The sequence below is a fragment of the Montipora foliosa genome, chromosome 14 (assembly GCF_036669935.1).
Source record: "Montipora foliosa isolate CH-2021 chromosome 14, ASM3666993v2, whole genome shotgun sequence".
Classification (NCBI taxonomy): Eukaryota; Metazoa; Cnidaria; class Anthozoa; order Scleractinia; family Acroporidae; genus Montipora; species Montipora foliosa.
Genome location: NC_090882.1, coordinates 9,289,529 through 9,302,586, shown reverse-complemented (window position 1 = coordinate 9,302,586; position 13,058 = coordinate 9,289,529). Strand labels below are relative to the sequence as shown.

Sequence of the window (13,058 nt, the reverse complement as noted above, 5' to 3'; positions counted from 1 at the left end):
TGTATTTCGAAAACGTACTTGGGGGCCCTTGGCTGAAAATATTCAGTAAAACCGTTTCCATTTATCTAAGATGTTCCTTATCTGTTTTGCAAAATGTACGTTCTCTAGGGTCATACATGTAAGTCGCAGACCAAGGACCCCAATGGGAAAATCGTTGATATTTTTCAAGAGACGATGAACCAAAAATTTAAATTCTGCAGGATATTTGTTCCCAACCGCAGAAAGTTTTTTCATCTGTAAACCTGTTCTGCAAAAAGACGTGTTCCCTGTGCGTTTTATCTTAACACAAGCTGAGTAAACATGACCATGAATATAGGGAGCCGCAATAGAAAAGAATTTCTTGAAAGACAAATTAACAAGGCTTAAACTTGAACCTCTCGTATTCACCGACAGCAGGAATGCCGAAAAAAACATTAATCAAAAAATCATCCAACACAATTGGTTTTGGTCATATTTTGGTTAACGAGGAAAGATAAAATCGTGTTCTGAAAAGTGGCGGACCAAGGACCCCGTACTGTAGCGGTTTATTAGCATGCTTTAAACAAATTTCTAGTTTCTAAATAAACTGTGGTGCTGCGTCGGTGGGAGAGTGAAACCAGGAAATTTGGTTTTAACAAAGGTGTTGATAAAGGTCGAATTATCACCGTGAACGATTTGGAAAGCTGACGTTTCGTGCGTTAGGGAAACTATGGTCACTCTGACGAAGGGCTAACGCTCGAAATGTCTGCAGATTTTTCACGGTGGTAATTCGACCTTGACCAACATGTTTGATAAAACCAAAATTTCGTATTAGCATGCTTTGTTTGATTTGAAGTTTTTCTCGTGCTGTTCATTGTTATAAATTGCTATTGAGTATATTCATATGGAGAGTGGGCGTTACCCCATAATGCACATCATCTCACATCCTCCGCCGATCAGCAAAACTAATTGTGACTAACTGGGGCTTCTTTTCCCGCGCTTGCCACCGGCTGAATGAGCCTTCTTTGCCTTGTGATTGGCTCATTTAATTGCATGGATTGTGATTGGCCCACTTAACAAGTGTTGTTATTCTCAGGCCGCTCCTTTGCTTCAGCGAGGACTGGAAATAAGAGAGACCATCTTGGATCCAGACCACCCTTTGGTTGCACAATCTCTTCATCATCTCGCCTGCCTGAATGCACATTGGAGAAAATTTACGTAAGGACACAAATATTTTCAGTCAGTTTTGTTATCTTTTCGCTTGAGGGTCCTAAAATGCAACTGCCCAAGGTGAACTGCCGGAGTTCCTTGATATTCATACTCTATTTGAGCGGGGACTGGGTACTAATGATGAAAGTCAGTTTGGTTCAGTTTCCTAAGAGAGCCTTTCAGCATTTTAAGGTGATGAAATAAGAGCGCCTTTGACGAAAAGGAAATAAGTGATTGAGTTTCAAAATCCGTCCAAAGCAATGCCCATACCTCAGCACAGAAATATTCCATGTTAATTATCTTTAAAAGTGTCCTAAGTCGTTGCTTCTAAATCGGTGAGAAAATTTAGTGATTATACTAATATTCGGATGCACTGGTTTCGATCATGCTTAATTTATCGAATTCAATCGACTGTTTTTCATTATGGGCTAAATAATCAACAAAATTGGACATTTTTACCAAAGTGTCATTTTGGTAAACCCAATGGCGCCACAAAAATGAAAGAAACATGATCTTACTGTTGTAGTAAAAAGGTTCTTTTTAAGCCCAAGCGTGAATTGGACCTTTCCAAAGACGATTCAGTTTTTTTTCAAAACTGAGAGGGAAACTATGGTCACTCATTTGAGACCTTAAGATTTATGTTCCCCCTAAAACTGCAAAGCTTAAACGTCGGCCGGCACCAGTCATTTACGATTCGGGGTTCACCTTATGTGAAGAGTCCGGCCTTAAGATTGAGGGTTACTTTTTACGTGATTGTGCTTCACAGGATACTCGCAGGAAATTCATGTTTGTTTCAGAAGACACATGAGTTCTCAGATGTGGTTGGTAATTCTTGCAATCTTGCAACTGAATCAAGCAAACCTTTTATGCATCGAATAACTCTTTAATTAAGGGAAGTAGTTTCACTCTCAAAGCGTGGCTTTAAGATTTGAAACTAGCGAAAAACTCTGTCATTATTTACTTAAATAACCGCTAGACAGGGTTCTTTTTTTTGAAAGTTGAACCTCACACGTGACGGCAAGATCAGATTTATGTGACTTTTATATGTTCATGCTTTGTGGTAGATGAGGAAACATCAATTTTGGTAAAGGTACATCTTATTTAACGTTGGAAGTTCCTTTACCCTCTAGAGGGTATTCTCCCAGGAAGCTGACGGTGCACTCATTTTACCTCCCACTTCCAACAGTGCTCCGTTTTAAGGGTATTTAAAGCTACCTGAGGCTACACAGAATGGAAAGAAGTGGAAGCAAGGGTGTGAGATCACTAGGGTTCGAACTCGTGACCTCTCTCACAGAATGCCACGCAGTAACCACCTATGCAATCTTTACTCTTACAGTGTATATAACAGTTGTTGTTTTTTCTTTCATGGTTTTCTGACATAAAAGCAACCAAAATTCCAATCCGATTTTTATTATGCCTTTAAGCCTTCTAAAAGTCGAATTTTCACTTCCGGAGGGTACATAACCACGCGCGTAAGACTCAGTCTCCTTACAGTTCTGCTATCCCAGTCACTGGGATAGCAGAGCTCTGACTTTTCCCCACGAACTGTTGACAGTCAAAGGCTTGCACAGCTGTCAACGGTGCTAATCCCTGGAATGTATTTTCCTGTACTTATCACCAAATAATCACACTTTTATTGCATGGGCAACAGGCAAACATTGAAACAGCAAAGCGAGAAGAGTTTGTGTAGATCCTTTGAGGCACTAGGCCGCTCTTTGCCCTCGCGTATTTTCGTGGAATTGATGGACGGATGTGGTATTGCCTTGATGACAAACGGCAAATACGATACTGATCAAAGAAACTTGGTCGATTGCCGCTCATTTTTTTGCCTGTTAGCTTGAAAAATTGAACAACTTCTAAAGGGAGAAAGTTACAATGAAAATAATTTTCACGCTTTTTTGACACTTCTTTGATTTCACCTGACGTCACGGCATCCATGTTGGAGGAAAGAACAATAGCGAAACGTCATTTGGAATTTGACTCTATTATTATGCAAAACTTGAGCTAAGTTTTTCTGTTATTTTGACACCAACATGGCCATCTTATCACGTGAGTGCAACCAAAGAATCAGCAGCCTGCCATTGGACATCTTACGTTTCACATAAACACAATCGTGCTAAATTGATCTATCTGGTGTATCATCGCCAGAATTGTAGTGTATATCTATTTTAAAAGTGTTTTGCTTTATCACAGTGCAGCCGAGGCATTTTTCAAACAAGCTTTAGAAATAAAGGAAAATACTCTTGGAAAGGGTCACCCCTCTCTTGTTAAGGTGAGATATGAGGAGAGATGAGTATGACGTAATAAAAATCAAAGGCTATGTAGCTTAGCTCAGTCCTGCGTTGTAGCAATCTGTCCTCATGACGTGATTGTGGTTTGTTGTGTGACATGGTGTTTGACCCATTGTTCACAGATTTTAAGTCTGTTGTCGTCTGCTGCGCGTGATTGGGATTCATATTTCCTGTTTTAACCGATGAGAATAAAGTGCAGTAAATTAGGTCGTCAGCTTGACTGCATTCTCAAAGCTGGCATTTTTTTGTCTGTGTGTACCGTCGCACAGTCACTCAAAGGCCTACTTTTTATTTTCAACGGGTCGCCCCTTCCCTTGCAATTGTTTTTAGGCTTGTCAGGATGTTCATTCAGTGTGGTGACCGTGTGTGACACTTGTCGCTAAGCAAACTAATTATCAAATTAGTTCAAGAAAAAGAAGAACAAGTTCAGCAAATTAATGATTATTCACGCCAACATAGCGCATTTTTGCACTCATCTCTGATTTCTCAATTTGAAAAAAGAAGTTATCATACTTTGTAACGTCTAAGGCTTTGACATTTATTTTATGCCCATTCTTGTGGTTAAACGCCTCTTTCTTGGTTAGTCGGTTGGTTGGTTGCATGCCAAAATTCATTGCAACTCCTTGATGTGACCCAGAGGCGACTCTAACGTGTTTGTGACAACTATAAAAACATGTTTTTGGAATACGTTTTAATAAGTTAAACTGGTTTTATTTTTTGAGGATTTGGAAGGCCTGGCCATTTTATACAGGAAACAGGAAAAGTAAGGAGCATTCCAGTTTTTGAATTTGTCGTTTTGACAGTCGACTGACTACACCCACAACTTTGTTGACCAATCACATCAACGACCAGTGTGTTTAAACCATCTACTGATATTACGCAAATCACTTGACTCTGACAATGGCTTTCGCTCAACTTGTTGAAACGTCAGTCAATGTCATCTTAAACAGTCCTTCTCAGCACTTCATTCACCCGGACATTTGTACTTCGCTTAATTATGATAGGACTCCTGGGTTCAAACGTTTCCGATTTTATATTAGATTTTTTGCGCTTATTTAGCACCCAAATTTTGTTTTCTACTCATCACGAACAAAGATGCGAAAGTTTGAACATATTTTGCTTTCATTGAAATAATTCATTGAAATTAAACGGCTTTGTAGAGATTTTGACTGTTATGGCCCTTCCAAATTGCAGGCATTCCATGGCTGACTCTGTGAGAAAAAGGGCGGAGGCCATCAAACAAAAAGCTAACTCATCAGTAAGTCACATGATGTTAACAGTTAATGATTTGCATGCCAGGTGCTAAAAGAATTGAGAATATCGATGCTGTTAAGTACTCACATATTATTTTTTCCGCATTTTCTTACATGAATTTTTAACATGATATAAGGCACGTAATCCAAAAGAGTATGGAATATGTATGATGATAAATGGCGTGAAGCACGCTTGTTGCAAAGACAGGATTCGAATCTGCGACCTCTGTAACACCTGTCCGAATCTCTACCGATTGAGCTACGAGAACTCATGTGGCAGATCGTCCCCTATCTTATAGCTTCTTATTAAAATTTTCCATTTTACTTTTAGGCTGATTTTACTGAATTAAAAAAGAGAACTCTTCAAGTTGAAGAACTTGCCCGAGGAGCACCAAGTCCCGAGTTAGCAAAATCCCTTAATGAGCTGGGAGTGCTGTATTTCCTTCAAAATAATCACGAGTAAGTTAACTTTATATAATTATACCTTAAAGCCCTTTCGCTGTAAAATCCGGCGCACATAGGGGGAAAATGTTAAACATGCATGCATGCAGTGTGGTCCAGTGGTTGGGGAGCTTGGTTTGAGATCAAGAGATTCCACGTTGAACACCCGTTCTGACCACTCGATGGACTTGATTGTGGTAGTCCCTGGTTGACCTTCTCGGCTGCACTTGTAAATAGCTTACTGGTTTGCGTCCGGCCAGTATAGCATTCTTAAAAAGTTCTTTTTTTTTTCGCGTGTTGTTGTCGCTGAAAAGCCCCTATGGAGAGTGGTCAATTATGTACTTATGTATATAATGATATGGGGTTCATTTAGGGGCTACACCCCAATGCTGAAACTACGAACCATAATCTTGGAATTAGTGAATGGGTTCTTTATCATGTTTAATAGTATCAAGGTTTGCGAGACGAGGCCCTCGATTGATATTCATTATTTGAGAAGACTTCAAAAGTCAAAAGTTACTTGTAAGACAGCATTTTCTCCTTAGTCATTTTTATGATCAGGTTGGAACCTGTGATGTCTCTGAGACAACTAGTCGGGCAATCCCCACCTTGGCCTCCAATTTCTTGCTTGTTCCAGTCCAGTCGTAAATGAAAGCCAGATGATCATTAACTGGGCTTGTGGTATTTTTAAACAGAGCTGCCAGGTCATTTTTTCAGAGGTCACTGGAGATGCGCGAGTCTCTGCTCGATCCAGACCACCCAGATGTGGCCCAGTCCCTTCACAACTTAGCGGCTTTGTATAATGACCAGAAAATGTGAGTAAACACAAAGTAAACACACGATTTTTATTTGATTGAAATAAGGCATTCACATGCTTCAAAAGGACTATTGAGAGTACTTTCTTGAGTTGAGGAACATAATTTAAGTGCAAGGTTATATTTTGAAGTGACATTTTCGTTAGAACTGAAGTAAAAATAAGTGACATTTTCCACTGAGGTCTGAAATCACAGAGGATTGTTTAGTAATAGTTCTCTGCAAATCATTCATGTTTAATTTAGTAAAAATAAGTCAAGTCAGGCAGAGGTTCGGTGATCTGTATGTTGAATCTTGTTCTTGTAAGAGTTGGTTTTCACTAGCGACGCAAGCAATGGCACAAACTCAGTATTGTACTGATCATTCATCTCTTATGTTTGAGTAAATAACTCTTACCAAGCGAGTTCAAGATTTGTACTGTAAGTTACGGACCAAGTTTTTTCCATTGGTTTGCATCCTGCCAAGCACACTGGCCATAAATCAACGGAAAAAAACAAGAATCCGTAGCTTACAGTACGGACCGAGAAAATAAGGTTAGTAATACATTTACGGTATCTCTGAGGTAATAAGGCACGTGGGAAAGGAAACTGGTTGAAGTCCAGTGGAACATTCTACTGCCACATATGATTAGCATGCGTAAAATTCTTATTGAAATAGTTGTTTGCAAGATTCAAACAGTTGTGCATTCGTCGTATAACAGTGAACTCGAGAATTGCTCATTTGTGTTAACATTTTCGTTTTTGGATCTTACAGGCTTGACAAAGCAGAACCCCTCTATCTTAGAGCTTATCAAATTCGATTGAAGGTAAGGGAGTATTAATTTTATAGGTGGTACTCGTTGTAACTTGCCATTGTTTTCTAGAACTTGTATTTTCTTAATTATTATTTTTCCAACCTGCAGGCATTTCAGCCACACCATGGAAGCATTGCATCCACAATCAAACACCTGGCATTGTTGTACAAAAAACAAGTAAGCATCTTCAGGGTTTCATTTTCTTGCTGCTTTCAGTAACGCCGTCAAACCACTCCTCATGTTGACCCATTCTTGCTCACTGTGGGGGATGCATATTTCCCAGGATACTTTGTTGAAGAACTTAAAAACTGAACTGAACTGACCTGAGAGCTCTTACAGCTCGTTTTATACCAATCCACTAAAAGGCTAAGCTTGTCCACTACAGGCGCACAATGAGACATGAGTTACTTGGTCTAGGCGTCACAAAGTGACCCTCTAAGCATGAGTCCAACCCTATCCCTACATTGTGACGTGTATGCAGCTGTATTGAACATGTATGGAAACCTTTCGTGATCGATGCAAGCATCAATTTACCCAATAAAGATGCATCCTCCCCCTTTTCCTTAGTCAGTCCTTTTTCCTCAGTCAGCGGAACAAATCTGCTCAGAGTTCGATAGGTGGTAATGGTCTGGTAAATGAAGCGCTAGAAAGGAAATATACATGAAAGGCAGTCTCTTCAATCCAGATTTCAAGTTAACGTCTTCCATTTTGTTCCGCATTTAAAATATCTGTTACCTGTTTTAAAAACAGATATGAAGAGTGCAGAAGTGTACACAAACGATTACCTTGAGTACCTTGAGTTTCTTGCATCATTGAAAATGTATTTTCAGTATGCATCGAACTATTGAAGCAAGGTGTGTTTGTTCAAGCCTCCTTGAATGGAGGGTGCACTTTGCACGTCTCTTGGCTACTGCTGTCCCTGCTACGTAGCCCACTGTCATGTGTCCTAGTCACCAACACAATGTTGCTTGTTGTGATTGCACACGCCTAGCTAAAGGCGGGATACATGAACCGATTTATAAAAGACCCATTGATTTTTCCTCTCTAAGCCCATTATTTTGTGACCTACTGCCCGTCATACCTGTGTTAACTTTACCCTGTCCAACAGCTAATGCTGTGGCAGTTCTTTACTGTTGTCTATCTGGTCACAATGTTTTGCTTGCAGGGTAAATATGCAGAGGCGGAACCGTTATACAGGTAAAGAAAGTGTACTTCTTGATAGTACACATAAACAACAGCCACTAAAGTGAATGTATTTATTTATCGATGGTGATGTGAGGACACCCGGAAAAAATCCGAGTGCACCTACAAGTTTCCATTTTCCAAGATTTGTGCCATTTTCATCAATGTCACCGCGTAGATCTCTTCAAGTCTCTATTACTGCATCCACCACCTCCACTCCCACTTCTGGCACCACTACAACCACCACTCTTACTACTACTAGCACACTGCTGTTACCACCACCACTCCCACTGGTGTCACTATTGCCACCATCACTGTCACCACTACTCTTACCACCACCACTCCCACTGCTATCAATCACTATTGCCAGCATCACTAACACCACTACTCTTACCACCACCACTCCCGCTGGTGTCACTATTACCACCATCACTGCCACCACTACTCATAACCACCACCACTCCCACTGCTATTACTATTGCTACTATCACTGTGACCACTACTCTTACCTCCACCACTCCCACTGCTATTACTATTGCCACCATCACTGTCACCACTACTCTTACCACCACCACTCCAACTGCTATCACTATTGCCACCATCACTGTCACCACTACTGTTACCACCACCACTCCCACTGGTGTCACTATTACCACCACCACTGTCACCACTACTGTTACCACCACCACTCCCACTGCTATCACTGTTGCCACCACTATTGCCACCATCACTGTCACCACTAGCACTAGGCTATCCAACGCTTTAACATAAAATTAAATGAAATTATTGAAAGTGAAAATTAATGAAAACATAGCAGTGTTGAAGTGTATTGGAATTCAATATCGTGAAAAGTCTATTAAAACCACGAAATAAAATTGAATGGGAAATGTTAAAAAAATGAGTTTTCAGGTTTGATTCTCACATGGGACATGTCTTCATGCTCGTTGCTGGTTTGGATGGTTAATGTAAATGGGAAGTTTTCCTGGTATTCGGGGGAATGGATTTTTGTCTTGTGGAAGTTCCCCTGGGACGAAATTGAAGTGGTCACTAAAGAAATGTCCTTTTGTAATCTTGCTTCTGTAGGCACGCCTTGGAAATACGAGAGACAACGTTGGGTAAATCTCACCCAAGTGTTGCCACTGCTCTTAATAATCTGGCTGTGGTTTTATGTCTCCAGGTAAATTGAACATTTGCTATGATTAAACGATTACTTGTCCATTAATTTTGCACTAAAAAGCACCATAGCAAGTGAAAATTGTCGCCAATTTGATAACTTTACTTTGTTGGCACTCAAAGCGTTTGCCCACAAACTTGCTGATTGTCGTCTTCCTTCGTGATTACCATCTCTTCTTTCTATTTCAAGTTCGTTGAAGACTCTTAAAACTTTGCACGTCCCCGGTTAAATTATTCTCTCGATCGCCTGGCGGCAATTGTTTTTTATTTATTTGCTCGGTCAGTAGTCATTCAATGTATAAAATGTGTCCTCTTTTAGGATGGCGAGCAAAATATTTGACCAGCTTACAAATGTAAGACAAATCAGCCTGGAGTCCTAAACGTTGGTTTTTGTTCATTTTCTCTCTGTCCCTACGAATTCAACCAGGAGACAATGACTAGAAGAGTACAAGTTCGTTTTATTTTTGGAACAGTTTTTGTAGACTGACTTATTTTTAAACATATTTTCGCAAACCAGACCTTTCCAGCTAATCGCACGTCTTGCATGAGAAATTATTACTCATGGGATTAAGAATGGTCATAGCTTGATCTGTGACAATGCCATGATATAAACGTAGTATTGGAATTGTAGGTGTCTGGTTATCGGGTCCTGACTGAACCCACATACCACGCAGAATCTGGAGATAGAATGCAGGTCACATTAGTAGGGCGACTCACCACTGAGCCACCCATTGAACCTGGTCAAACTTGCCAATCTGTTGTTGAAATTGAATGACTAAAGGTCTGCCAAACTGACAGGCGTATGGATGGATTTAGAGAAAAATGGGTCGTACATTTTGAAGTAACCGTATTACTGTGGTTGACAGGACAGACAGTCTGAGGCGTTACCACTATATGAACGCGCACTCCAAATTTATGAGGATACTCTTGGTGGATCACATCCCAGAGTGGCAGAGACCCTTGTTAACCTTGCCAAGTTATCTTTTGACCTGGTAAGTACATTATCAGAGAAAATGCAGCATTTGTCATATTGCAGTGGTTGGCTCAAAATGCCAAACGTATTAAGGGACTCTTGGTTGACGTCATTATTTACATTCTATTTCATTAACGTATGTACACTTACACCAAATCTTAAGTTTGAGATAAGTGAATTTTAAGGCACACTCCTTTTATAAGAAAATACAACCTGAGATTAACCAAACTTTTAAGGAAATGCTAAGAACATGTTCGTCCTACGGGTCAGTTGAGAACGTAATGAATTTGCTCATTTCTTTAATTTTTTTAATGATTGGTAAACGTCTGCATTAATGTACGTGTATTGAGAACATCTTAAGACCGTTATACCTCCCGTGTCTTCTGTCTTCTGTCTTCTGAAATTCATGTGCTGGAGTATGCACGTCAGTTTATTCATTGCCGTTTTAACCGAGAGTGAAATATACCAAGCTGTTTTAGATATTGTCATCATTACTGAAGTGAGTCTTAATCTCGCAGCAAACAGAAAGAAAAGGGACTTTAAGATCTACGATGGCGTGGACGACAAAAACGTCACCTCAAAATATTAACTTTCTATGATTTTCGCGATTAGTCGATCTCGTTCGCGTCCTACAATGTGAGTGAAGTGTCCAACAATGTTATTGTTGTTTTATGGCGTGGTCATTTATGACCGAGTTGAAGATGTTAAGGTCCCTCATACCTCAAGACACTTGTTTGAATGTGTGAAACAATCATGTTGCCTATAACGTTTTTACCCGGTTAAGTCCTGGAAGAGTGGGGTTTTTTTATAACGTGAGAGAGATAGAAAGCGCTGTGCTGCGTGAATAGCATCGGTGATTAGCAATTCATGGACCTTTTTCCTGTTTTGCTACCAGGATGTACCTGAAAAAGCAGCCCAGTTGTACAAACGTGCCAATGACATCAGAGAACATGGACCCGCTCATCCTGCTCTGTCTCGGCGCTCGTCCTTGAGTGTACTCAGCAACGGTAGTGTTAGAAGACATTTACAGAGTCCTCAAGGAAACGATAGTGTGTCTAGAGTGATGTTAATGTGAAGTATTGAAAGCAAGGAGTTGTGACGAAAAACAGTCTCTCAGAATTTTCGAATGTCCATTTTATTTTGGAGCGGGTCCCACTACATTGTGCCAGCTTTCTTGTACAAGTTGTGAAGCAAACTGCAACATCCGTTGCCATGGCAATTAATCCGACTCAACTCCAAACTTGCTCCAAATGACTCGGCCCAGCTCTCCAATGTGATTTTGGCCAAAGCCGGACATATGCCAGCAGTCCTCCAAAGTTGAAAGTGATTCCTTTGTGGTTTGAGAATCACAGCTTGACTCTTCTTGATGCGAAATCTGTCAAGAATAGAAGACAAGAACTAGAACCTCTCGGAGTGGCCCTTGCCAACTCTGGGCCCTGTTGTTCAAGAGCCGATTAACAATAATCGGTGATTACTTGAAATTATTAAATTTTCGACTTCGGATATTCCGTTTCTAGCTTTCTCATTGGTTCACTCAGTTATCCCCTGATACACCATATGACCTAATATGAAGACCGATTGAGTCAAGTGTCACCAAGCTGGAAAAATGTGTGCAGGAAGCAAAATTTCCCGGGACAAAACATATTACACGTTCAGAATTTCATGAGATTTTATAAGACACTTGTTTCATTTGCGCTTATTGGGTATAAGACTGGTTATATCTAACACGCGCTCATGAAATAATTGTTAAGTATTCAAAAGAACTGATAAAAATCAATTAAGCCTGTACACTAATGTCTTTTAAGAGAACGATTAGCTGTTAAGAGTGAGTAATTATTTTGGTACGTAACATCCTTAAGTCATGCTGTATGCCTCCGTTTTTCTGCATACATAACTTAAGTCATGCCATATTCCATTATGTGAATGCAGTCCGCCTGGAAGACATCTGATGTAAAAACAGGAAGAATAAATTTTTAGATGACGTAGTCGTCTGAAATTTGTCCGTCTAGAAAGACGACTTGTCCGTCCAGACGAACAAGCCAACCTTAGTCCGACTGAAATTCACGTCATACGAACAAATCGACCACCGCGGGAAAATGGACCGAGCCATGGAAGCGATGGTTTAAGGTTTGCGCAAAAGGAAAGGTAACCAAGCCATACCAGGTCTCAACTCAAATGTATCTAGTTGGTCCGTCTGTTATGAATTGGTCGTCTTGAAATCACGTTAGTTAACCAACTATAGGACGATTTGTTCATCTTCGAGTGTGAAAAAGGCCAATAATCGAAATATTAATGACTTTGCGTATGCTGCTTTACCCTTCTCGATCTGGATTCTATGGATTCTAGGTCTTGTATTAAGACATTCGACACGAGAAAGGCAAACTTCAGTGTCACAGAGTAAAAAATCTTGTGAGAGTGTAACCTGGTCCCCAAGAAGCAGAGAAGAGAGACCCTGGAAACAAGGTCGGTAAGAGTGTGATTATGGAGTAGCGCTATTCTTTGATTGCTGGTGGAAAGGACAATAGTGAAAAATTCTTTTGGGAATTTGACTCTATAAAATGTTGAGGTACATTTTTCTATTGTTTTGGCACCAACATGGCCGTCTTATCACGTGAGTGCAATCAAAGAATCCACTGGATAAATCAATGGATAGTGATTTATCCAGTGGATAGTGTCATCGACCTTTTGAACAACCGGGGCCAGATATTTATAGGAAAGAGAGTCAGATCATATATTTATAAGAATGAAATTTATAGCTATATCTTTTTTGTTTCTAAAATTGACGATTTTAGCAGCTTTAATACCAGAGGACATTCTATGCTCATTTGTAATCTCTTTTTTTACTTTTGCACATTTTAAGAGAAATAATTAATGTATGGAGATTTAAACGTGTAAATAAGAAACGACTTATTAATTGTAAAACAATTGTATTCTTTAATTTGTTAATAGAAAAAATGCTTTATTTCATTTTC

At 39.9% G+C, this 13,058-nt stretch overlaps 1 protein-coding gene across 1 annotated transcript in view; it reads left to right on the top strand.

Annotated features, from left to right (window-relative positions):
* LOC137984322 (nephrocystin-3-like) overlaps window positions 1–13,058 on the top strand; it is a 69,703-nt gene extending 56,645 nt beyond the window's left edge. Inside the window, exons 22-33 of the mRNA XM_068831475.1 lie at window positions 1,055–1,176; window positions 3,361–3,439; window positions 4,181–4,221; window positions 4,653–4,716; window positions 5,043–5,170; window positions 5,848–5,967; window positions 6,719–6,770; window positions 6,867–6,935; window positions 7,924–7,955; window positions 9,024–9,117; window positions 9,980–10,105; window positions 10,982–13,058. Coding sequence (XP_068687576.1) covers window positions 1,055–1,176; window positions 3,361–3,439; window positions 4,181–4,221; window positions 4,653–4,716; window positions 5,043–5,170; window positions 5,848–5,967; window positions 6,719–6,770; window positions 6,867–6,935; window positions 7,924–7,955; window positions 9,024–9,117; window positions 9,980–10,105; window positions 10,982–11,161 — 1,107 coding nt within the window. The 3' untranslated portion in view covers window positions 11,162–13,058. The remainder of the gene's footprint in view (window positions 1–1,054; window positions 1,177–3,360; window positions 3,440–4,180; window positions 4,222–4,652; window positions 4,717–5,042; window positions 5,171–5,847; window positions 5,968–6,718; window positions 6,771–6,866; window positions 6,936–7,923; window positions 7,956–9,023; window positions 9,118–9,979; window positions 10,106–10,981) is intronic.